The sequence below is a fragment of the Rhipicephalus sanguineus genome, chromosome 7 (assembly GCF_013339695.2).
Source record: "Rhipicephalus sanguineus isolate Rsan-2018 chromosome 7, BIME_Rsan_1.4, whole genome shotgun sequence".
NCBI lineage: Eukaryota > Metazoa > Arthropoda > Arachnida > Ixodida > Ixodidae > Rhipicephalus > Rhipicephalus sanguineus.
Genome location: NC_051182.1, coordinates 54683059 through 54708634, shown reverse-complemented (window position 1 = coordinate 54708634; position 25576 = coordinate 54683059). Strand labels below are relative to the sequence as shown.

Genomic DNA, 25576 nt, shown 5'->3' with positions numbered 1-25576 from the left:
ATTGATCCTTAATTCAGAAATGTGTGTATCCTAGCTAGAACTGTACTTTCAGGGCATCGTCGACTACCAAGCATACTGCTACTAATAACCAGAATGCAGGAAAATTAGCAACACAGATTACGACAAGTTTATCATCGAGCACAATAACAAATGTTTTTCTTGAAGGATCATTAGAACATGACAGAAAAATGAGAGTTATTTTATGCGCGCTCACGCACACAAAGAGGACGCTTGAGACCTCTACAACAAAATAAGCATTTACTAACGCGTTGCGTAATGCGCATACAAGGCCGCAAGACCACTAACCTTAAATGCGTAAGTGCTGACCGCCTTAGTACTCAATTTCTTCCTCGGTTTCAACATAGACAATATCCCATTTTATGGCATCCGGTTAAATATATGGAATTGCGTGCGTATGTTCTTTTGTGTATGCGTATGTTTCAGAATCTTAGGAGCCCTTTCCCTTATCGGAGAAATAAGCGCAGCGAAGCTTGGCGTGGGCGAGCTGTTGCTTTTCTTTCCTCCTTTCTTTCTTTCTTTTTTTCATATTGCGCGATGCAATCTCCATACTGAGCGTTCCTTTTTATGCAACACCCCATCACCACCTTCACAGATCAGTCATTACAAGCTTCGCTTGACGAACTAGAGGGGCGGGAGTTGATGTCGAGCTTGGCATTCAGCCGATAAGGACCACGTCGGCGTGATATTTTGCCCAACGTGAATTTTTCGTGCTGAAAGCCTTGACTACATGAAAATGTTTACACTAGTGAATTATATTATTTCGCATTTTATTATCATGTAGCAGGGATCGAAAGTTTCTATTAGGAAACCAACAGACAATCAGGCCAAGGATGCTATATGGACGTTATTTGTATTCGGGGCGTTCTTTGTTGACAAATGGATGGGGCCAAGTTGTCTTTTCATCCGCATTAATGTCGTCGCATTTATATCATAACTAATACAATACAGTTAAGCGACAACAAACAGCATTCCCTCTACCTGCATTGACTTCATTATCTATCTGTTTTCATTAGGTTGTGTCTCACACAAAAAGAAAGAAGCCCTTAAATAATTTCTGAAGTTCCTCTTCGCATCGTACTGCGAGCCGCCTTTGTATCGTACGTGCAGGCGCGGCATTCAGTCAAGACATTCTAATAGTCACCGTCGCCGTCATCACACAGGTCGCTTCTATTCGGGAAAACGACCACTCCGCACGTGTCCACGAAATGGTCGATGCACGCTTGAGGCACCGCGTCCTTGAGGTACGGCTTCAACCATAAAATGCAACCTGAAAAGCAGCACACAAATAGCGATGATGATGTACGTGCGACAAACTCTAAGATAGGAAAAAAAAAACAACAAAGCTGCAGAAATATGGTTCAGGTAGCAGCAACGGCAAAAACATTGGTGCCATTTTTTTGTCACGTATGCCTTAAGCTCCAGCCACCAAGTGAATAAAAGGCTCATTTTGCGAGCGCTTCCATCAAAATTGCGAGAACGCCGCATTCTTTACATTTTCCGGTAAAGTACATCGTGAGGCTATTAACTAAGGCGAAAGTCTCATTCGCTTCATCAAAGGCAAAGAGTGGCCATCGGCGCCGGCATCAACACAAATGGTTGAAAAAATGTCTAAGGCAAAAGAGCAACCGGCGCGCCTTGGGGCTCTATACGTCATACATTACGCATAACGTGAACTACAGCACTACAAAGTGAAGAAGTTTAAAAGTTAACATTCGACATAATTCTGTGAGGTTGGGAAGGAATTATGCATGAACAGAGGGGAGGAATTATGGATTGAAGAGAGGTATACTAGCCAAGACAAAGAGTACAAGTAAAAACTTTTTACTTTACAAAAACGAAAAAAAAAAGAAAACCGACATTCCGGGTTCCACTCGGACCCTTCTTGAGCGGTGACTAGAGGGCACTAAAGGGCAGTGTTTATACAGCGTTCTTTTCTTCAGGCCGTGGGGTTACGCCTGTTCTCCATGATGTGACGAAGTCCGTTAATGTAGACGCTCGGGAGCGCACCTGTCGGCCCGTTGTCCTTTTTTTGCAGTGTTATTCACATTCTAGGCCTCGAGCATTACATGCGGTGTAAATACGCGAGTATTTCTGCGCCAATGCAAAGTACTTTTGTCACGAAAGACGAAACACTACAAAATAGGAATAATAATACAGGTACGAAAGAAAATATTACTTCTTCGTGGTTGGTATACCTAACATACAGCAGGTCAGCGTCAATCCAGGCACTGATAGAGCGCGTTAAAATGTTTGCAGCGGTGAAACGCGGGAGCTACTGCGGCAAAAGCAAGGTGCTGTTATCTGTCAGATTACCTTTAACGATAGTATTTATGAGCTCGTGGACGCTTGAGTTCATGGGTGAAAGTGATACATTCAGATAAAGCTTACGGTGTCCGTCATATTCGATGTCCATAACAGAGCAGTTGTCGTCTGTGTAGTAGAGTATGGCTTCCTTCACGGACGGATCTGCAGGAAGACAACGTAAGTGTCAAGTGTAGTGCATCTGTGTTTCATTTACCGCGTCTGTTCACCTGAATTCCTTTGTACGGTCGTCAACACTCCAGTTAAATCTGCTCTAACATCTTGCCGTTAACGACGTGTGTTGTCTATAGCACACGCAGTCAACGCCAGCATGTTCTATTCAACGGCACTGCGTTCTATCCTTTCTGGCTTCTTCCTTCATTCTGCTTGCGCAGCAAGTGTAAATTTCTGTGTGGCACAACGATTCTGCAAAAAAGTAGCACTGTCTAGAAATTTGGCCTAATTCGATATAATCTGCGCAGGCACCGCTACACTGATAGGCTGTTCTAACCAGTGGCGTAGGCAGAATTGTATTGCGGGGGGGGGGGGGGACGTCCTTGATCCGACATTGGGTCTGGGCACATAAGTGTGGTCGAGTGTCATCTTGTGCTCTGTATCTCATGGGAAAAAATGTTCGCGGTGGGGGGAGGGGAACGGGCGCGGCGTGCCTCCCCCCCTGGCTACACCACTGGTTCTCACCTTTATGGCCAAGCTGGCGATCGCAGCCGGGAACGAACTCGCGTCACCCGCCACGGTGTTGTTCTAGTGGTTATGGCGCTCGACTGCTGATCCGAAGGTCACGAGATCAAATCCCCGCCGCAGTTTTGATGGAGGCGAAAGTGCTTGAGGCCCGTGTACTTAGATTTAGGCGCACCTTAAAGAGCCCCAGGTGGTCGAATTTTCCGGAGCACTCCACTACAGTGTCCCTTATAATCATATCGTGGTTTTAGGACGTTAAACGCAAAGAAATAAATTACCTCGCGTCTTTAGCATCCGTAGCAGACCACCATAAACACTGTGTCACCGCGGACGCGCTGCATCTTCGTGTATGTTTGGAGTTTCACTTAGCTTAGCAGAGCTTGTCCATTGTTCTAACTTCGATATCTTGCTACTTTCAGGAGATTAGACAGGCGATATGAGCGCGATCAATCGAAAGCTTGTGCTCTTTAGTTGATTCTACATACAAAAAAAATAATTGGCGATTTTTATTTTGTATGCCGCGTTTCTTCTTCAAATACGTTTATGAATGGTCCTCGCACAAAAATGAGGTGTCACTATAGTTGCCCTATAATCGCCTGCACAGCAAGATTGCCTTCATGAAGCGATATCATGGTGAAAATTTTGCGCACAATAAAAGGGGACAACGCACCAAGGAACGCTTACACCAGTGCAGCCCAGCAACTGCACACAAACACACCACGTATATATCCTCAAAAATCTTAGTTATGGCAAAATTTTCATCATGAATTCCAACCGACTAACTCACCTTTACGTTTTATTGAAGGGATATCATTTGCACAGTGAGGAGTAGTTATGCCATATAAAATTTTGAGTCGCAGCACGAACGGTGCCACAGTTATTGCGGCTCTGAATTTCAACCTAAGAGGACGCCTGGAGAAGAAGAAATAGTAGTGACCCCCCTAACATAAACTTTATGGATGACCATAAAGCATAACTTTCTGCTCCCGTAAGTAACTTAAAAGAAACATCTTTTTTTTCTAGTGTTCTCGCTATGTTATGACTAGATATATTCTGTTCAAAGTGAAAAGCATTTATTTCAGTTATAACATGCAGCTCGCACAGTTGATCACTGCTGTATCCTAAAATTTTTGATCGCTATGTTTTGGATACCTACCTCAAAAGTTGGTAGGCTGCACCAACTCTCTGCCAAATGGTTTACGGGAAAGGATTGCGTCCGTTTTGTCTATACTTACCATCACCCACCATCAAGTCTAGTGTTCCAGGTGTAGGGCCAGGCATCGTTAGGAAGGATACTTCGTCCCTGCGTACAAATGTGACAGGTGCAAGGTTCTCCCCGCTCATCATACCTTAATATCGTTTTTTAGCAGAACTGTTGTAGAGCTGGGCCGGACGGCATATGAGCGTCAAAAGTGGTCACGCTCCGGTTAACAGATACAGTCATAGATGGCGCAAATGCCGTGGTCGTGGACGAACATGCAACCGCACAGTGAAAACGAGGAAGCGCAACTCGAGCCTTGCGGCTTCCGAGATACGTCCATAGATGGCGTTATTGCCTAGGTCGCGATAGAGTTACTGTATGTGCTACCTTTAGGTAGCATATACAGTAACTATACACTTTAGGTAGTAACTCTAGGTAGTAACTAGGTAGTAACTCTAGGTAGTAACTAGGTAGTAACATTAGGTAGTAACTCTACAGTAGCAGAATTGCGCGTCTGTCTTCCAAGCGCCGCTAGCAACCATGCATTCCGGAGAAGCTGCCATATGACGCAATTTTTGTACTCCTTTACGCCGCCGCTTCCGCGAACGGGATTGACACCGGACATCGATGGTCAAGTTAATCACCCGTCTTCGACTCGTCAAACAAGTCGCTCGGCGACGCAGTAGGCACGTCGCCGGCATATACGGAGAACGGCTTCGCCGCATAGCTGTGGTTGCTTTCCAGACCTACGCGCAACTCTGCTACGTTCAACAACTGGGACTCTATGGTATCTATGGAACTCAATGTGTACTTCTACATAGAAGACGCTTCGAGGACGGAATTCGAGAACCGAGGGCCCACATTTCTAACCTGGGATCTCTTTCGTAAGACATTTTAACACCTTGACCAGTGTCGTCCACAGGGCGAGGGCGGAAGCTTTGCTGCAGACATCGTGGTCTACACAGAAAACATCATGGTCTACACAGAGGACATGACTCGTCTGTTCCGGCACGCAGACTCGAACATGCAGGAAAGAAAAAAAAAGTTAGAATTGCTATACGATGTGTAACGCAAGCCCCGGCCGAAGACGGTTGCGGAATTCGCATTGGAGTCCTCGACAATTGAGAAGACGCAGGAGGTGCGGACGAGGCCACACAACCACTGCTTACCGACTAAAAAAATCACAGCATATCCACGGAGTGAATGATGATGAGTGGGCGAAGCTGCGGAGGTTCATCGGTAAACCGTGAATCTTCCGTGCATTCTGCCCAGTACATCATCACCGACGTGAGATCGGGCGCGTTTATACTAAAGGCTCGATGAGTTATGACGACTTGCAGCTCACTTTAATTTTACATGTACGCTGTGAATTTTCATTGTTTAGAAAACCATTGCTTTAGAAAACATCTGGCGTCTTTCGTTAAGCAGCTGGCGTCTTTTCGTTTTGCTTTAGAAACATCTGGCGTTCTTTCGTTTTGCTTTTACAAAACATCTGGCGTCTTTCGTTGGTTTATTTCATCAATCAACGGCGTTCTGAACAAAATTTTTATTCTTTAATCACGCACAGGAGAAATCTCACCAGGCACTACCTTGGACGTAAACAATGGCTGCTAATGGGAATGAGAGACAGAAGAAGTCGGCTTTTAGCTAACACTTACACTTCTACTTCAACTAACGTTTCCTACTGGAACATGCCAATGGCTGCTAATGGGGAATGAGAGACAGAAGAATTCGGCTTTTAGTTAACGCGCACGCTGCGAATTTTTTATTGTTCAACAACGCACAGGAAAAATCTCCCACCGGCACCACCTTGGAGGTCAAAGCGTAAGACTGGTTACGCACTACGACTACTACGACTACGACTACCAGGGACGAACGGGTGCCGCCTTCAGGAGCTTCGCCCCTAAAAGAACACCGGCGCTCATGCTCTATGCATCGATCGACGACCTGCATGAGGCGAATAGAGAAGTCATGCATCAGAAGCTGCGCAAGTTTATCCATGAATGGCAACCGCAGGTTCATACGATAGCCGGCATCATTTGTGGGGAAATCCGGCAGGTGTCCATGAACCGGGGCAGCAATAGCCGGAATCTATGAACTACGCTGCTGCTGTTCGCCATCGCGCGCCACCCACAAGGCAGCGTCAAGGCTACGCGCCACCACAGTTCTATTAGTTCCATCGCCAGCTGTCACCACCGCGGTCGACGCCATCTTGAGCGCCTGTGGGTGAGCGCTACACGCCCAGGAAGACGGACATCTGGCGCTCCCCTGACCACCGCCCGCTTTACTACCATTGAGAAGCGGGTCACCCCTACCGCGGGTGTCAGTACCATCAGATGCGACTACGTCGTTTCGCCATCAAGCACCGCGCCTGCAGCGCGCTGAGCGGCCACGGGACATTGCCGACTGCCTAGCTGCAACGCAATGGATGCCTCTACGTCCGTCACGTTCGCCTTAACCAGGACGCTACTTGTCGCCGCAACGTCAGCCGTTCACTGGCCCCACCCGCGGCTGGTCGGCTGGCTCATATCAGGAAAACTAAAAGCTGGATCTGATGGAGGTGCGGTTGCTGTTCATCGAGAAAGCGAGACTCCTCCATGGCCGACGACGAGGATGCTACGAAATCATAAACACACGCCGCCAAACAAACGGAGCCACGAATGCGATGCTTCACCGCAAGAAGAAGAACACGACGCCACGTAGCAGCAGCGGACCAGCCGGCGCAGCCGCCGTCTGACGCCGCGACGAAACCGCACCTTCCAATGACGACCTAGCGACCTCGACGTGCTATGCGACGGCCACGCAGTAACCGCTTTATGTGAAACCGTAGCTGAATACGCTGTCGTCAGTGGATCCTTTGCCGTCATGAAGAAAATTAGTACCGCATGGGAAGGCCCTAAAATCCGAATGACTGGGGCACACCTAATAGCACTTACAGGCATCTGCACGACAACAGTCACCGTTCGTGACTGGACTTATCGTGTAACATCTGTAATCTTGAAAGAATGCTTGCGAGATGTCATTCTTGGTATGAATTTCTTGTTATAAATCTGAACCGAACACTATCCGCGGAAAGGGCATTACCGCCACACACGACGCTAGAAAATGACGCCTTCAATGTACGCGAAAATCACGTCACTGTTCAGCCTCACTCCAGCGTCATCACTACAATAGGCGATGAGAAATCGGCAGATATCGAAGCCGTCATTGTGGGCGACCAGCACGTTTTGGCCAAGCGTGAGATTTACGTCGCAAGAGATGTAGCCGAGCTGCGTGAAAGGGAAAGATGGGTGATAGTCACCAATTTCAGCAACGAGTACAAGCACGTCAACAAAGGCGCGATGGTAGCCTACATAGACGATATTGTGGAATCCAGCGACGCTTGCTCCCTTGCAGACTCTACCGAAGCTACGGCGACTATCCAAGCTTCTGCACTAGCTTTCATCCTCAACCAGAGTCTTCCCAGGCAGAATCAAGAACAGCGACGCCGACACCGACGCCGACACCGGAATTTCTTTGGAACGTGCTCTTTAACGCTATCGCGTTAAAATGCCTAGTTCACCTGAGTGTCATAGCTCGTACGCGGCAAGTTGAACCAAATATGTGGGATTCAACTTTATATATGCCGTAAATTAAGTCTACATTAGATAGTGCATGATCGATGACCTTTTGTTAAAGAAACACTAAAGAGCAAAACGATTTTCCTCATATTAGTAAACTACTGTTCCACGATACCAAAACACCACTCTTGCTTCGAGAAGACGCTTAGTAAGCGAGAAATCGCGCAGAAAGAAAATGTGGGTGGAGACGCCACCTTGAAGATTTCGCATCATGCGCCGTGACGTCACATATTTTGACGGCGCCTGATAGGGCATACGTAGTTCCTAAACAGTAAAAATGAAGTATACTCTCCTCCGAGGGGGCCATGTAGTTAACATACCAAGTTTGAGGAAATTTTGTTGAGGCAATGGCTCCAAAATACGATAAATACACTTTGAAATCCCTGACGCCACGCGTAGAGCTTCTGGCGCGAAATTTAAAAATGAAACTATGAACTGCATTTCCTCCTTTATTAATACACCTATGATGGTGAAATGCACGACATTATAGTTGTCAAAGTACAATTTATCAATCTAAACCGATTCATTGTTTCTCTTTAGTGTCCCTTTAAGGTCACCTCAAAGTAAATACGTTACTTTTCAGAAATAACAGGACTTCAATGTATCTGCTTTTGGCCACCTTCAACGTGCAGTACAAAAACATAATAGCAATAGTGCAGCGAAACAGTGCGACATCGACAAATTATATAAATAGCTGAAGTGGATTTTTGGGGGTGTTGGTACGACAGAGCGGAAAGAAAACCGCGCAGAAGACGGAGCACAAGGCGGACCACAAGACGGAGCGCCATCGAGACCAGCTGAGACAAGAAATTATGGAGGCTTTGGAAATGGCTAGGCTGGACAGCGTCTGCGTGAGCAGGCCTTCCGTTGCCTTGAAAGCAAAGGAAATGATTTGCTATCATATGGTCGTACGCGCAATGTGCATGGTTTACAGTGATGATGCTGATAGTTTGTTAATATTACGCTTGTTTATCATTGTTCCTTCTTTCCTTCATTTTCGACTGCGAAAGTACATATTGTACGGCGTTGAGGATTAAACCAATGTAAGCCAGCGCTGTTGTTTGTGTCTTCTTTTTTTCTTGCACTCCGTCTTTGGCGCTGAGTCCTTTCCGTTATATAAATATTCATCTAATATCAATAGTGCTAACATGCTATCACCGAGCATGCGGGTAAACTACTCTTTAACGATCATGCCACATTTTGAAATTTTCTATGATAATAAACTCATTGTGAGCTTTGGCGGCCTACTACTAATAGGTAGCAGCATTGCAATTAGTTGTCATCCAAAATTTGTCTCGTCCGTTACACTCATAGCGGCATTAGTAGTAACCTCAATGGGCGTGTAGACGAGCGAAAGATGGGACAGCGTTGGAAATGCGATGTCTTACTAAGTTTAATGCTGCCCTTCAGCAATCGAAAATTTCTTGCGCTATTCGAGGTAAGAATTCCCATTCTTTTACAGAATTATTCTTGCATGTTTTGCGCCTACAACTTACTTATAACTGGTTTAGGGCACATTGTCAAATTATTATTGTCTCATTACACTGTATTTAACATTCGCAGCTCCGAAAATTTCCATCTGCATGGCTTGTCCTTAATTGCTTTTTTTTTACTATGTTCATTTATGCTTACGTTGTCATGTACCCGTGTATAACGTCAGCATTACGCCGACGTATTGCATCAGAAAAAGAAAGCGCATTTTTTCCTATCTCTTTCTTCCACTTTTGTTTTACGCAGTGCGTGATACTTTTATATCTCAGAACAGGCTAAGGCTCTCTATAGTTTCAAAACAACGTTATAAAGTCAGATGATGGGAACATTTTAGTCATGGGAGCGATCAGAGGACTTCAAGAACCATAGAAGCACCAAGAGTCAACCTTTCTTTTCAAGGCAAAAGCCTTTAATGTCTTATGCTGGCAGTGTCCGTTCGACATCCATCCATGCCGTGGCACGGTGATAGCTGTGGTTTCTCCCCCTCACGCACTCTCAGCAATCACGTGATGACACAGCAGCGCATAGCAACGGTTGCGCGTTGCTCCTTTCAACGCGCGCTGCGCAACTGTTGCGCAACGCGGTCAGTCAGGGTAGTCGGATGGCTTCCAAGCGGTCCGGTCATGATTCCCCGGCAAGCGGTTTGGAGAAGCGCCCCAAGAATGTAGATTCCCCCAATACCACAGCATAGTCAGTCGAATGACCATAGGCTTTCACCGAACACAGTTTGGAATTTGCAAAGTGTACTTCAATTTTTTCCTGTCGCTTGCGCTGCGTGCTTGTTGCATTAGATTACAGTAAAAATTGCGTATTAAAACGATGCTTAGGATTCTGATTGTAACTCTATATTTGTTGCAGACTCAATGCATTAGAGCTAACAGGATTTGTTTGTGCACGTACTCTGAATGTTCTTTTTTGCTGTTACTTTGACTGAACTTACTACACACAGAGTATTCATGTATGCTTACTTTCACTGCTGCCAACTGTCTGCTGTGTTTTATAAATTCCTTTTTCTTTAAAGTGCAGAACACTTTAGGGGCCCGGGCTGTTATCTCATTTCGTCAGTTGGCGCCACGCTCAACGTACCAAGAATGGTAAAAAAAGGGCGCTACATGTGAAGCCAATGCAAATAAAGGTGAAAAGAGGGTGATACAGGCCAAGTCACCGCCGACATAGGCCACTGCAACACAAACAAAAATTTCCTTTCCCGGCATGGTCGGTTGGGAAGCTTCACGTTTGGAATGCCAGCGCGCGCTTGCCCGTGAACGAAAGTGTCGACGAATGTCTAATTCGTACGCCCGAGCCAGCGAAGCGACAGCGAAACTCCACCGCCTGCAGTTTTCTACGCAGAACTACGGAAGAGAGAAGTGTAGGGGAACTCGAGGTAACCCTCAGCTTCAGAAGACACAGACGAAAGCCGAGCGTCAACAGAGCACAGACGAATAATCAGGTCTTCTCCGCAGTTTGTACAGTTTTCATGATGTGAAACTGGCGCCCGTTCTTTTTTTCGTTCTTCGCTTTGCACGTTCAGCTCTGTGAGCATTCTCATGAAAATATCTTATTGATTTGGTTTCTTACTTCACTGCAACATTCTTCACTCGAATAAAAATATATCAAGTGTGCACACTCGTGCCCTTGACTGTTGGTACAATGAATGAAGCCAAAGATTGTCGTGTAGTCTTTTTTGAGCCGTTGGTTTCATAGCTTTTTCACCCACACGTCGCCACTGCTTTTTCCCACATTCTGGTAAGGCTTGTATAATATAGCAGACTCTTAGAACATCTGTAAAATGTGTCGAGCACTCACCGCAAAAAAGTGTCCTTTAAGAACATTAGCAATTATGTGTAACTATTTATTCTTCGAATTTTATACTGTATGACTCTGACTTGTTGGCTTTGCAGTCGGCCAGTACGAAGTTTTACTAATCGTAGAAGTGACATATGCCATCCTAAAAAAACTGTTGCAAAAAAGACGTCACACATAATAATTAGACATTTTGCAAACATACCCACTACGTGCACGCGCATCTGAAATATTCGTTTTGGTGTAGGATTGTAGCCGACTGTAATTAAAGATGAGGTTAGTTCCGAAATAGTGCCGAATCAGGACATTTTATTTAATTAAATAGCGTGCTGAGCGAATGTCAAAATGTGTTGCTGTGTGTGGCCCTCTCAAGGGTATTGTTGATAAATAAAAAAGTGATGTTAGGTCAGCTGCAGTGCCATCAAAGTTCGAGTCTCTGCAATGGAAGCACACAATTTTCATTTGTTAAACAAAAGTGAGCAACCTTTTTCAACATCTGTGTATATGACTGGAAATCTCTGAGTATTTCTTACCTGGGTTCTTGACCTTTAAACATCCAGACGTACGTGGCTGTTTTCGCTTCATAATCAATATCAGTTCGGTTGGCAGCGAGGCAGTCGAAGATGGTGTCGTTATCAAAGTCAGATATTGCAACAGCATATTTATATCGAGACATCACCTGCGACGTTAAAAGCAAAACAAAATCATTGTAGACAATGAGAGAGGTCTCGTGGGCATGTCGATTGTTATAGCGCAAAAGCAGGAAAAAGACAAAAGGTACACGAAGACGAGCGCTAACTTCCAACTCTCTTTTTTTTTGGAATTGGAAGTTAGCGCTCGCCTTCGTGTATATTTTGTATTTGTACTGCTTTTGCGCTATAACAATTGACATGACCTACCAACTAGCCCACGCCGCCACCCTTCTCGTGGAGAGCACATAAATCTCACTTTTCATTTATTTAACATCCTCATGTATTTACTTATTTTAATGGATATTTTATCAAATAGTCCCCTCGGCGCAAAACAACCTGACATGATATTAACAGGCTGATGATTAGTAGCTGACAACTGGTGGACAGCGTTTCGCAACCATGTAAACAGAATCACCGTATAAACGGCACGAGAGTACCACCTATATTTGGGTACCAATATGAGCAACATCCTGAAATATTGCCTAAACAGAATTGCTTGTCGTGCTGAACTCGGGCAAAACCTAATCTCAAACCGACACTGCAATGATTTTATGGACTGCTATGTCACAGAGAAAAAAAAATTCTAAGAAGGCAGGTGTTCTGGAGGAGATGGAGGCAAAGGCATACATATACGCGCGTTAAGGTTGGCAGCTGCTGCATTAAACAAGACAAGAACACTTGTAGAAAAATTGGCTCAGACGATTTGCGATGCGTCCGATAACCACCTCAGCTGTCGAAGTAATTGTGAAGAGAGGAGATTATTGCCATACACAGCAAAAATTTCTAGCAATAATTTATAAAGGAAACCGACGCATGCTTCTACGAAAAGTTTGCTTCTTAAATATTGTTCGTGCGGGCACCTGAACTGAAGATATTTCTTTCACCTAGGCAGTGCCTCTCGCAGTAAGCACGGGATGCGTTGTTCAGACAGCGTGCGTTCCTTTATAATATTTGTAAAGAAGACAAAAAATTCTTCGCTTCTTTAGCTCACTCACATCGACATAGACTGTTGTCTGAAACACTTCAACACTGCTCGGCGTGCACGTTGAATCCTTTTGGACATGACGCGTATCCTCGAGGGTGACCATTAACAGAAATTTCAGAGATTAAAGTATTATCGATGCTTTAGTTAAGAAGAGAGGAAGAGGCAAATAGCCGCAAAGAGCACGGTCGCACAGCTTCGAAGTGCTGGGAGAACATCCGTCATCACCGACATATGAGCCTAAGCGCGATGGAGAACATCGTCTGTGGAGCGTTAGGATCACTGAAGTAAAGACCACGTCACAAGATTGAGGAATTCGACTCGTTATCCGCGTTATGTTGCACTTGCGGCGGTAGCCAAAATTTTCGCGCGGACATTTTGAAGCCCTCGGGGCAGTAGCCTAAATGTCTTCGTCGGCATTTTGAAGGCCAAGGGATTCATTGCGCAGTAATAGGCAAGTATAAAAACACGACTGTTGACGCGAATGCTCGAAAAGCATTTGCTGTTGTGTCTAAACTGAATGGATAATTTAGTTGATTTGCGTCTAAGTTGCGTGAAAATTTCACCATGAGTTGGGTCGAACACCCGGCTCATATTGAGTGATACAGTCACGATTCCTTCCTTGGCGAGGGAAGTATAATATCTATAGATTGCTGCTCGTTCTTAAGTGTTTCTTGAGAGAAACTTTGTGGCCCAGTAAGGAGGTACTAAAGAAATCCTAAGCATCCCTACCTTCCTGCCTCTTCCATGCAAGCGACGCGTGCGTCCCTTGCCGTGTTTTCTCGGTCTATCAAGTGCCCTCCACTTCGCAGCGTGCCGCGTGTGAGCATACACAGAAATAGGGTACTGTTGTACTTACACGGTAATCTTGCCATGCGACTGACGCCAAAATTTCGCGTAAATTGGCTTTTAATTGATATCTCATAAGAGTTGATTTTTAAGTGTCAGACGAATCTAGTAATAAAATGAAACGACATGTTGGTTGGCAATCATTGAAATATAGTACCGTAATAAAAAAGTCCGGGACAAGGAAGGTATGAGGTAGGGCACGACTGCATTTAATTACTTCTCTTCATCTTGCTGTGGAATACCAAACTTTTCTATACCATTGCAGTGATTAAGACTTGCGAGAAGCCAGTGAAAGCAAAGTAAACCTTTTTAGGGGCTAAGCATCTAAAGGCTGAGGCATGTCCGTCTATCCGTATGACGACGTCCGTGTTTACACACCTACACCTACTCGACCACTCGTCATGACTCACTTCGTGGAGATTCGTTCTTTTAACAATAGGTTTAACAATAGAGTAATAGCAATCACTATTGTGGCAAAACAATATAAAACACCTGCAAGCACAAACCTATGATACGAGTCCGCGACTTCAACGTAGACATTATGGACCTTAGGGCCTAGCTTTGTCGTCGACTCTTTATGTCACTTTATATCACTCAATTTACAATATGTGGGGCAACGCTCGTGTAACGTACGGTTACTCACCCACACGATACCCAGAGCTTCGCCCACTTATCATGATTCACTTCCTCGAGATGCGTGTTTTTTATCATACACTTTCATTTGCGTGATCTCATTACACATTCCCTTCATGAAGCCTGTGCTGGAAGGTAATGTCTCTTTTTTGTGATGTTATTTTGAAGATATTTCACCTATTTTGCACAGCTTACGGTAACTGAACGAATTTCACTACCAACTCAATCGACCCGGATTTGTAATTAACGCTTCTGGAAAACCGGCTTCCCTGCTTCACTGCGACTCGATTCTTTCGAAACCAGAGATGCAATAACTATAGCGCGACTTGAAGCTTCTGCGCATGCGTGCAAATGACATCTCACTCGGAGAAGGTGTAGTCGTGATCAGATAATAGGTCCTCAATAAAGATTGCCTGGAACTCTAAATGAAGAAAAGGCTCAGCCTAATATGGATCATGCGCTATACTATCGAAAAAAAAGCCCTCGAAACATGCCGTAGTGCTTCGAAATCCGGGTCACCAGAGTAACATAAATGCGCTTAGTTTCGTTCACCGAAGGCAGACACTTCCATTTCTTTCAGCAATAGCTATTTTATGGCTAAATAAACGTTATTCCACCTGTTTAAGATACACACTTTGTTGGAATAAGCGATGTGCATATCTGTACTGAGTTTTCCTTAATGTACGGAAGCGAACGAATGAAAATGAAGCAACTGTCTCATCCGTTTCTCTTGAACTATAATCATATGAAGTCGTCCAGTGTTTGAATACCTCGAAAGCGTCCGGTACATCGTAGTGGAGCTTGCGTAGTCCTCCCGGGGCACCCAGCTTGGCCAGCGCAAGGTTTTCAATTGAGAGCACGAATAGTGCAAGTGTGAACGTGTACTTGCCCATGCTGAGGCTATACTGATGCCGCATATCGGCGTCTCTATTATTATATGGCAGAGAGTGATCATCGCCACGAGACAAAAGACCCACTCTCCCTGCGAGGAGGCATCTCTTTTGTCTGCATGTAGTTCTTGCGAAACAATCTTTACTTCAATGTTTCAGCCTGAGGCTTAATCACGCGTCAATCGGCATGACACTAAGTGGCAGCGCAGCACGTGTATGAGGTGCAGAACTCAATTCACATGATTGGAAAAACTGTCAAACCGCCAGAAGAAAGGAAATCGATTAGCCGTAGTGTTCACAAACGTTTATATCAGAGAACAGCTAGAATTCCGAGATGCGTGCAGTCCATCTACTGTTGTTCCTGTCTCGTTGTGTTGTGCGCACCAAAACTTGTCTCTGAGATTCATTGTGCACTACATCAAAGTTGTTCTTATGATCCACCAACCAATCCAAATTGCAACGTTTGACGAACTACAGCATTTCGAAGTATTGTGGTAGCTTGAACACCGGCGATCCGCTTTACGTAACGATCTATGAAACCCTCAATGTTATTTTATTATACCCGATCGTTTTATCAAACCCGATCGGCGCTGTTGCAGGAATGACGGTACAAGATTACATTGACGGAGTACCGATATACGTATGATATTAAATGGTATTAAAATAGTAGAGGCTATAGGGTTGTGTGAATATTCGAAAAGTTCGAATAACGAATCGAATAGCGTTCTATTCGATTCGGTACTCGAATCGAATGGTGCATATTCGAAACACTGGGTGTGTCCAGATAAGATCGAACACGAGGTCCCGGTCACCATTCCCGATATTGATGAAATTTACTGCAGGTCTAGGCATTACACCCAGAACAATGGTTTCGCAGTTGGTTTTGCGAAAGAAAATTTCTTCGCCTGAAAAAAAAATATACAAATTTTGGCCGCAAAAGAACACTTTTCCGCCAATTTCGCGATTTCTGAATTTTGAGCGCACCTAGGGGAAGAACTGTGGATTTCTTCGTCACAATATTTATTCCCCTTAAAGAACAAGTGAAATACGATCTTATGAGTCTTTTATTTCCCTTGCTTGTCAAAGCACTTTTGAAGAAAAAAATCACAAACTTGGCAAATCGCACAAAATACCTTTATTTCAGGAATTTATTGCTGCATGCAAGTTAAAGTGAGGATAATAAAACTCGGTACATATTAACTTTGATACTTTCGCTCTCTTTTAAAATAATTTGCTTGGTTTTATCGCGTTCTGTTTCACTTGATAAGTGGGCTGAAACGTAAGTGATTTACCAAAAACGCCGAACTTTGAAAATGATTTTCTCAAAAAGGCCATTTTTAATTTTTTTTAAAATCCCTCTGATTGAAGTCAAGGACGTCATCTACAATTCTGCAGAAAAAGACGTTGCATTATTTTGGTTGCTAACAAGTTATAGTGCGTCGAATGTGACCATACCAGCCTAGCGGCCGCGTCGTTCGTTATGTGCTGAAACTCGGATATAAGTTGCTAAAAATACTTGTACGTGACTTAATCACAAATCAGTAGCTCCACACCAACAAATGCGCAGCCAGGTGTCATGGTTCAGCAAGCTTTGTCTTGCGATGAGCCGCTTGAGGAGCCCGCAGCAGCGGCCGCTCGATGCTGCGGGCACTCACATTACATGAGTGCCACTTCGACTGCGGATGAGCCCCGCTTGCGCGCCAAACTACGCTCAGAGGACAAACGAGAGAAGGAATGCATCACTGTGAAAGTTGAAGGCCGTTAAGTGCCAACAAATGTCATAATATGCAACGAAAACTCTGCCGGCAATTTCCCAGTGAGCGCCTTCATTACAGCACGCATGTATTTTTTTCCCTGCTGTTATGCGCGAAGCCGCAAAATATCGTGTAAACGCTCGACTTGCGTTGGATATTCTATCTGTGGACGCACAACAATACAGCATTGTAAAAGCGGTTCTTTAATGAAGCAAAGGACTTGGACACACTTCTTTTCACAGCCGGCTGACAAGTGTTCTGGCACGAGATGAACAACTGCAGTTTGAGTTGTTCAACCATCGGAAGCACGTATGACAGTTTTCTTTAGATGTCAATGGCTTTCTTTTGTGTCATATGTTGCTCACAGAATGAAACTAATTATCTTTAGGCCATCAGAAGAGAGAGAGCAACACATGAGCGCACTACTGGAGGCGCTCACTGGGAAATTGCCGGCAGAGTTTTCGTTGCATACTATGACATTTGTTAGCACTTAACAGCCTTTAACTTTCACAGTGATGCATTACTTCTCTCGTTCGTCCTCTGAGCGTAGTTTGGCGCGCAAGCGGAGCTTATCCGCATTCGAAGCGGCACTCATGTAAAGTGAGTGCCCGCAGCATGGAACGGCCGCTGCTGCGCGGGTTTGTCAAGCGGCTGATCGCAAGACTAAGCTTGCTGAACCATGACACCTGGCTGCGCATTTGTTGGCATGGAGCTGCTGATTTGTGATTAAGTCACGTACAAGTATTTTTAGCAACTTATATCCGAGTTCCACCACATAATGAACGACGCGGCCGCTAGGCTGCCATGGTCACATTTGACGCACTATAACTTGTTAGCAACCAAAATAATGCAACGTTTTTTTCTGCAGAATTGTAGATGACGTCCTTGACTTCAATCAGAGAGATTTTAAAAAAAAATTAAAAATGGCCTTTTTGAGAAAATCCTTTTCAAAGTTCGGCGTTTTTGGTAAATCACTTACGTTTCAGCCCACGTATCAAGTGAAACAGAAGGCGATAAAACCAAGCAAATTATTTTGAAAGAGAGCGAAAGTATCAAAGTTAATATGTACCGAGTTTTATTATCCTCACTTTAACGTGCTTGCAGCAATAAATTCCTGAAATACAGGTATTTTGTGCGATTTGCCAAGTTTGTGATTTTTTTCTTCAAAAGTGCTTCGACAAGCAAGGAAAATAATAGCCTCATAAGATTGTATTTCACTTGTTCTTTAAGGGGAATAAATATTGTGACGAAGAAGTGCACCGTTTTTTCCCTAGGTGCGCTCAAAATTAAGAAATCGCAAAATTGGCGGAAAAGTGTTTTTTGCGGCCAAAATTTGTATATTTTTTTTCAGGCGAAACAAATTTTTCTTCGCAATACTAACTGCGAAACCATTGTTCTGGGTGTAATGCCTAGACCTACAGTAAATTTCATCAAAATCGGGAATGGTGACCGGGACCTCGTGTTCGATCTTATCTGGACACACCCGAATATCTCTTGAATACTTTTCGAATAGTAAGCGACGATGGAAAATGCTCCAAGGAACGAAACGATGGAGCAGCGAAAGTGAAACTTTTCTTGGTTTCATCATCAAAAATGCCCAGATACATGCAGCCCATGTACTTACGTGACTAGTGACGCTAAATTGATCACAAGGTCAAGGTGTTTTGCTTAAAACTCCACTGTCGCCGAAACGACAGTCTCATCAGTCCACTATCTTCACCATGACAATCATGATGATGTAAACTCATCATAATTGCTTAACCCATTAAGGCCCAAGCAAAAACTATTTGTTGAATGTAATTGAAATTTCGCGCACTTATCTAACTACAGTAGACAAAAACATCTGGCAAGTTTCATAGCGTTACATCTATTCCTTCAGAAGTTATGATACTGTACTTTAGAAAGTACGCTGGGCTCTTGCGATAGCAATGCAAGCTGGCTCGGCCCACGAATAGCCAGCATTCTTGGCCCTTGCCATACTAATACAAAAGTTGTTTTGGCACATGCAACTTGTCGAAGCAGCGACGCATCGTGCAAAGCGTTGCGCCATACTTTTCGCAGCATCATTTCTATTTATCATAGACAGTGCACTTCAACCGTTTTTCAATATTCTTGTGAAATGCCCACATGGATGGAGGGGACTGGCAGGCACACTGGACACGGAAGACCTCTTGATAGTTCTATTGTGTACACGGCACAGGTAGTGTCTTGCAAGTGTGCAAATGAATGACAGCAGTCGACTCATAAAGGTTCTGCTAACCTCCAGTAGGTTGGCAGATCCTCTATGCATTCAGTGCAGCAATGTTGATGATTTGTGTAAATAGATGCTTCCTTCTCATTTTCCCATGAATAAAAATTCTGAAGTTATACGCAGCTTGATTGTGGAGGTGAATCTCTCCCATGCCAATATTTCTCTAACTGCTGACGATGTCTCGTGATGGCACTACGTTTTTCTTTTGAGTTGATGATCATCTGCTTACAGAGCGTAGTGGCTCGACTGTGTCATAGTTCATCGCCATAGTAACTATGCTAATGTCTTTGCCCTTTACGAAAAGAAAACTCGTTTCCCGGATCAAAACAGAAGCAGTCTTCCCGATTCCTTTCGTTCCATCAGGCAGAAGGCATTCATTCGCACAGCCGTATTCCCCTCCTCCTCAGCCGTTTGGGAGTGATAATTACTTCACCAAGAGGCTCTCGTATGTCCCTGCCGGCATCTGTTGCAGTCTCCCGAGTCTCAAATGACCGTAAAAACGGCATTCTTCTGAAGAAAATAGCTGGTTTGATCTCTGAGGCAACCTACAACGCAATGCACATGTAAGCTCTCACAAAGGCCCAGTGTACTACAAAAAGTACACCAACATTTGATTACCCCTCAGAGCAAAACTGTGCACTACAGCTGGTTCTTGCGCTTCGCCGTGATTATATTGTTCCTTTTGAAGCACAACCAATCTGTTTTTTCAATATATACAGTGTGAAACCTTAAATTATTTGAGAAAATGTAGTAGTCGTCACATGCGTTCGACGGGCTAAGAATTATGCATCAGTTTTATTTAAAAGCTCCTGACAAAACACCACCCTGCATACAGCAGTAACTGCTATTCGCAATGCCCACGAACTATAGGTGGCGCGCCGTGCTTTTCAAGGTGGCGCCAGGAGGAGGGTCAACCCGGTTGTTAGCATAGGAACAGATAGTACGTGCGGACGTACGGCCCGTGCCGCTTTCACCAGATGAAGTCATGAGCCTGCTGAATTGGGTATGATACTAAACTACTTTCCCACACCATTAAAAGTGCTAAGTACTCACCACCTAATTATTTGTTGTGGTGTGAAAGGTTATTTTTCAGCTCCCTTGCCGTGCATAACGATGCTTTGCGAAATCCTGCGCGTGCTACATAAAACTGCATGAACTAAAATTGACGTATGAGCAGAACGGCACTCCGAGGTAGTACGTACCGAGCCAACGTTTATAGATACGTTTTACCGAGCCTGCCTTACGGATTGCCGCAGTAGTAGGCCGCCAGCGAGTAGCGTCATCGCTGCTGCACGGGACCGCACGTTTAACGTGGTGATGGTTTGCAAACCTGATATCGCCGTCGTCATTACTTGTGCAGTCGGGAACGCGGAGTCACGTCTTCAACGGAACACAAGCATTTAACTTCCCATTCAGTAGTGCTGGTGTCACAGCCATGCTGAGACTCTAGCCGTGTGCAATTCACTTCACTCGGCATGTTGCAGGCTCGATCAGCACGATCGAAACACGAATATCGAAAAGAATGCGCACATATCCTTTTTGCAACGTCGAAGAAGTTAGTCGAGAGGCGTGGATTGTGGCTGTGACTGCACGTTCCAACGCTCTAACCATTTCGCTTCTCTGGTCGAGCTCGAGCGTGTTGGCGGCATGCGGCGCTCCATAATATCCAAAATAATTGATACATGCACTGCACAAGAGGAACTATGCTTTTATTTTGATCTCGCTCAAGGATGTTATACAATAAATACAATCAAAGTGACTTACGAGCGTGAAAGAACATTAACGCACGAGGGGACGTGAAGTGCAACTGGCTCCTCGTGAGTTAGCAGCTGATCGTTCACCGTCGCTGTCACTCTCGGTGCCTTCACAGTCTTCTACGTCCACTGAAAAATCCTCGTCGTCAAGATGGTTTCTTTCAACATCACTGCTGAAAGCAATCTGAAGAATTTCCTCCGCCGAACAACTTCGACCACTCCACGTCACCACGTTTACCATTACAGAGACGTCTGGGCGCGGAGAACATCTCGCTCTCAGATCGGTGAACGAGCAAATCGCTTGCAGTGTGCTGCCACCTATCAACAAACGTACAAAAACAAGCGGCGCAGCGCTGGCTATGAAACCAACACACTGGCGAAGGACGGCGCGGAAAGCGTTCGCTCCACGAAAGGCGTGGAGCAGACGCGTCCTCGAATGATTGAAACGTCGTTCGCACGATTAGTAACATCGCTTTGCTGACAAAGGATGGAGGCATATTTTAATGTATCGACAACTTGAGATCGCTCAGTTTTACAAGAGCACATCGCGAGCCGGCGCGACCTCCCGCGTACAGTGTTATGGGATTCATGCGCTATAAGAAACACTGACCAATGCTATATAAAAGTAAAACATGGTGAGCTTCAACTGAATATGTCAAACGATAACATTTAACTAACCTACGTGGCTACAGAAAGCCTCGCGAAGCTGATAGTATGCGTACGCTGTGGGCTAGCATTGAAAGCGCGAGTCGCCACGTATTTTCACGAAAACTTCGCGCCTCGCAAGAACGAGTCAGATTTCTCGTGTCACGGAGGGCCCGGTTTGTTCACTGATGCAGAGAACATGCCAAGTCGTAGTGTTCTTTCCTTGCCAACGCGTTAACACTGAGGTTAGCACAGCCGAACTAGGGAACGACTGCCTAGTGCTACCATTTTGTCGTCTACTAACCCACCTCGAGAGGACGCTCCTGAATTCCGCTTGGCGGCGCGACAGTCTATGGGCATTGCGAATATTTCAGCCTGCAGATACAAAATATTTGTAAGGTTCTAGTTGCTGCTTTACACGAGCTTGCCTCAGTTTATATAATTGTGATAGAGGCAATATCTCGACGTCCCGTCGTGGAAGAGCTAAGCCGGGGTCGCCTAAAACTGTGCAGGGCAGTGCAATATATTTACAACTAACCATTTTTTTTCGGTTAAACCAAAGCGGAACGTTCCTTTGTTAAAACTTAGGACTGTTTGTTTCAAATAAAATGTTGCGAAAATCTTCGACTGTTTTAAAAATTGCTGCCTTTCATGTCTGTGGCTGCTTTGAAAATGGTTGCCCACTATTCGAACAGTACTGGATTTGTATTACTATTCAATTCGGTGTCACCACTGTTCGATTCATATTCGATTCGATTCTAAAATTCACTATTCGCACACGCCTAGTATAGAGACACCCCAATGTTCCATGAAAACCTAATTATTTCGCGTGAGAGGCAGATCGTTGGCGACTTATAAGGACCGGCGAGCGCACGACCGATTGCCCAGTAATTTAGCGTTACACAACTTACGTGGTGCATTCCACCATTTAGGTGGAACGCCTCAGACTGATTAAATGGCGGAACGCCTGACTGATTAAATGATAAAGCATCACGTGATGACAACGTGACGTGGAGTACAAAAGCGGTGACATCAGCAAGCCAATATGCCGACGGCTACGTTTGGCGTGCGTGCCTCAAGTCTGTGGCACCCGTAGCCTTGAAGCGCGCATCTACGCCTCCCGCCAACGATATCATGCCGTCGTCGTTATCGTTACCGGACGAATCCGACAAGTCTTCCGCCTGGACGCGATGAAGTATAGGTGGAAAATAATTCTGTATTTGATCCGCTAGCATCGACGCACTTTCTTTTATTTATTTATTTGGTTTATTTACGTACTCATAGCAAAGTAGGACACATATAATATTGTATAAACTTATAGTGAATACAATTAATACACCCCGAGAAAACTTTTATGGGCATGTGTGAAGGATTCTGTGACGCCTACCTCGTTTACTTGCACACTTCAACAACACTGTCATATATTGGACAGTTTGCCAGGCAATGTGGGCTGTTGGGTAACAGGTGTCTCAGCTTGCGACTGCTTCTGCGCAGAGCTGATAGACGAAGCGATCAAGGCGGCGGTGAGTTCAGGCAAATTTTATGTACATATAAACAGAGGCGTTACATATTCGGCACTGGGGCCGACAGCTTATTGGGCTCGCACACAGGTGCGACGACGACCCGGGATTTCTTCGCTCGCTGTCTTTCTCTCTCCGCGCAGCTTGGTTCTTTTGTAGCCCTGGCCGATTCCTTGCATGTGCCAGTAGTTCGAAGCCTCCAATCAGCAACCGCCGTTGGTCGCTGGTTCGAACCGGATCCGCGGATGAGAGGGCTTGCCGCACATTGCGTGAGAAATTTCCGTCGGTTGCGTCAGACGCATCGCCGGAGTTGCCGGGGATTGCGTAAGACTCCCGCCTGGGTTGGCACCCATTGCATCACGCACCTCGCTGGTGATGACGTTGGTTGCATCAGAAAGCGTATCGATGTTGACGCCGCTTGCGTCAGACGTTCTGCCAGCTTGAATGCCTTGCCGAAGCAAGCAAGTTTCGGTTGGGAGCCCTGGCATAACAAAGGCACATTTTCCTACGTGCTGCCCGTAATCTTAGACATCGACACGGCTAAGTAAGTAAAATGCGTCTCACACATCTGTTCCTCTTTACGAAATTGGATGCAATTATTCAACGAAAATGGCTATAACAGTACAATGCATGGCCCATTCTAAAAAAAAAGCCATAAGATATAGTTGTTCTCCAGAGAAACTTACAGCAAGTAGAGATACTGGGCATATCATTAACGACGGCGGCTGGCTAATTGTAAATATCACTTTGAAAGTGAAAGGTTTGTCAATTCGGCTGCACGTCCTGTTCGAGCAAAAGTTCATAGGCGAAACGTGCAAGTAACAGGCAATAGAATCTTTGTGGCGATTGTTTGTGCATGGAATTTCAAAATGAAAAAAAAAACAATCATAATGTCATTTGAAGCGCCGCTGAACCTGACATATTTAGATTATTTCATAAACGCAAAAGTGAAACTCACTACTCCGGACGACCACCGTCGCCATACCTCTTTTCGTGTCAGGCGTAACAGCCCCGTTTCCCATGACACGAAGAGCAGTTAAACTTATTAGGACAGCATTGTCTTTTACTGCGTATATTCAACATCTCTATAACTGTTTGGTGAATATGAATGGCCTAATCAATACATAGCGGATTCGTATCTCTGAGAGTGTGTACACATATAGTAAACGCAGCATTGTTTTCGAAAATATTTGCTAATGAAGCAAATTATTTGTTAAAATTGGCGATGCAAATATAACAGTGCGTTTTGAGGGGGATTTCCGGGGTAGATGCGTTCCAGCGTCTGTGTTTTCTTTGAAGTGGCTTTGATTAAGATGCATTTATGTTCAGATGACTTGCTGATTAGGTAAAATAATTCAGTCAATAATCAATACTTGTTTAAATGTGCAATGACAAGTGCCAGTCACGAGTGTCACGAATGCGCGATCTCGAATATGCAATAAAGAGTGCGAAAGCAAGCTAAATTTAGCAATGTTGTTTGCTAGCATATAGCAGTTGCGTTGTCGAACGAAAAGAAAAAGGTATAGCCAGCCAAGGTGTCCAGTCCCACGCATAAAACAGCCGCGCTTTGCCGGGTTTAAAGAATGTCACGGGACGACATTTTGGTTGTCGGTAACACTCCGATGCCACGAGTTCTTCGAAAGACAAGGCCGCAGATAAATGCCAGTATTCTCGATCAGTCTAGCGGCCTCATGCCGCATAGTCTCACTGGGGCCGCCTTGACGCTTATGTCTAGTCTTTCATAGAATTCCTGGCGCACCATCCTTTGCCATGAACGGGCATTGTAAAGGCGACCGAGGCTTCGTTGCCGAAGTTTATGCCTAGAGGTCGCGGTCGGTTTTTCATCAGGATTTCTACGCAAGACATCAGACAGATGTCAGCTGAACTGCTATGTTGCTTGTATACAGTATCTGAAATAATCCGGCCACGAGCCCATGAACCGATCATGAACTTGCGAGAATATATATATATATATATATATATATATATATATATATATATATATATATATATATATATAGTTTTCTTTGTTTTTGGGGCATCCTTTGACTTGTCCAAAAGTCAATGACGCTCACTGTTCGCCACTTGGGCACGTGAACATGCATAAGGTCAACTAAATAATGGGTAACTCACGGGTACGCCTGTGCGATACACCTCAACATTACTGGGCAAACAACGCAGAAATCCGAAATCAAAAGGATTCGCGCACGAAAGAAACGCCGGAAGAAAACTACAAAGAAGAAGTAAACAACGAACGACAGTGACACGTAAACATTTTAAACATTTCTAGCAGCGTTTTTTTTTTAAATTAGCCCTGGAAAACTTATAGAGGAAGATATAGCAAACTCACATTCATTTCTTCCCCAAGCTGACATGGAGAAGAAAAGAAAATATCTTGCACTGTCTCGCCGTAGGTGTGCTTCATCTCAAGGACGGACACCAGATGCTTAAGCTGATAAGCTAATCCTTA

At 44.7% G+C, this 25576-nt stretch overlaps 1 protein-coding gene across 1 annotated transcript; it reads right to left on the bottom strand.

Moving 5' to 3' along the window:
- Positions 1-653: 653 nt before the first annotated feature.
- LOC119400691 (uncharacterized) lies at positions 654-15272 on the bottom strand. Its single transcript, XM_037667696.2, has 5 exons — positions 15063-15272; positions 11670-11815; positions 4257-4324; positions 2410-2487; positions 654-1288 (listed from the first exon to the last, which is right to left on the bottom strand). The coding sequence occupies exons 1-5, from the start codon at positions 15207-15209 to the stop codon at positions 1152-1154; spliced, it is 576 nt and encodes a 191-aa protein (XP_037523624.1). The 5' UTR covers positions 15210-15272; the 3' UTR covers positions 654-1151.
- Between the last annotated feature and the right edge of the window lie 10304 nt (positions 15273-25576).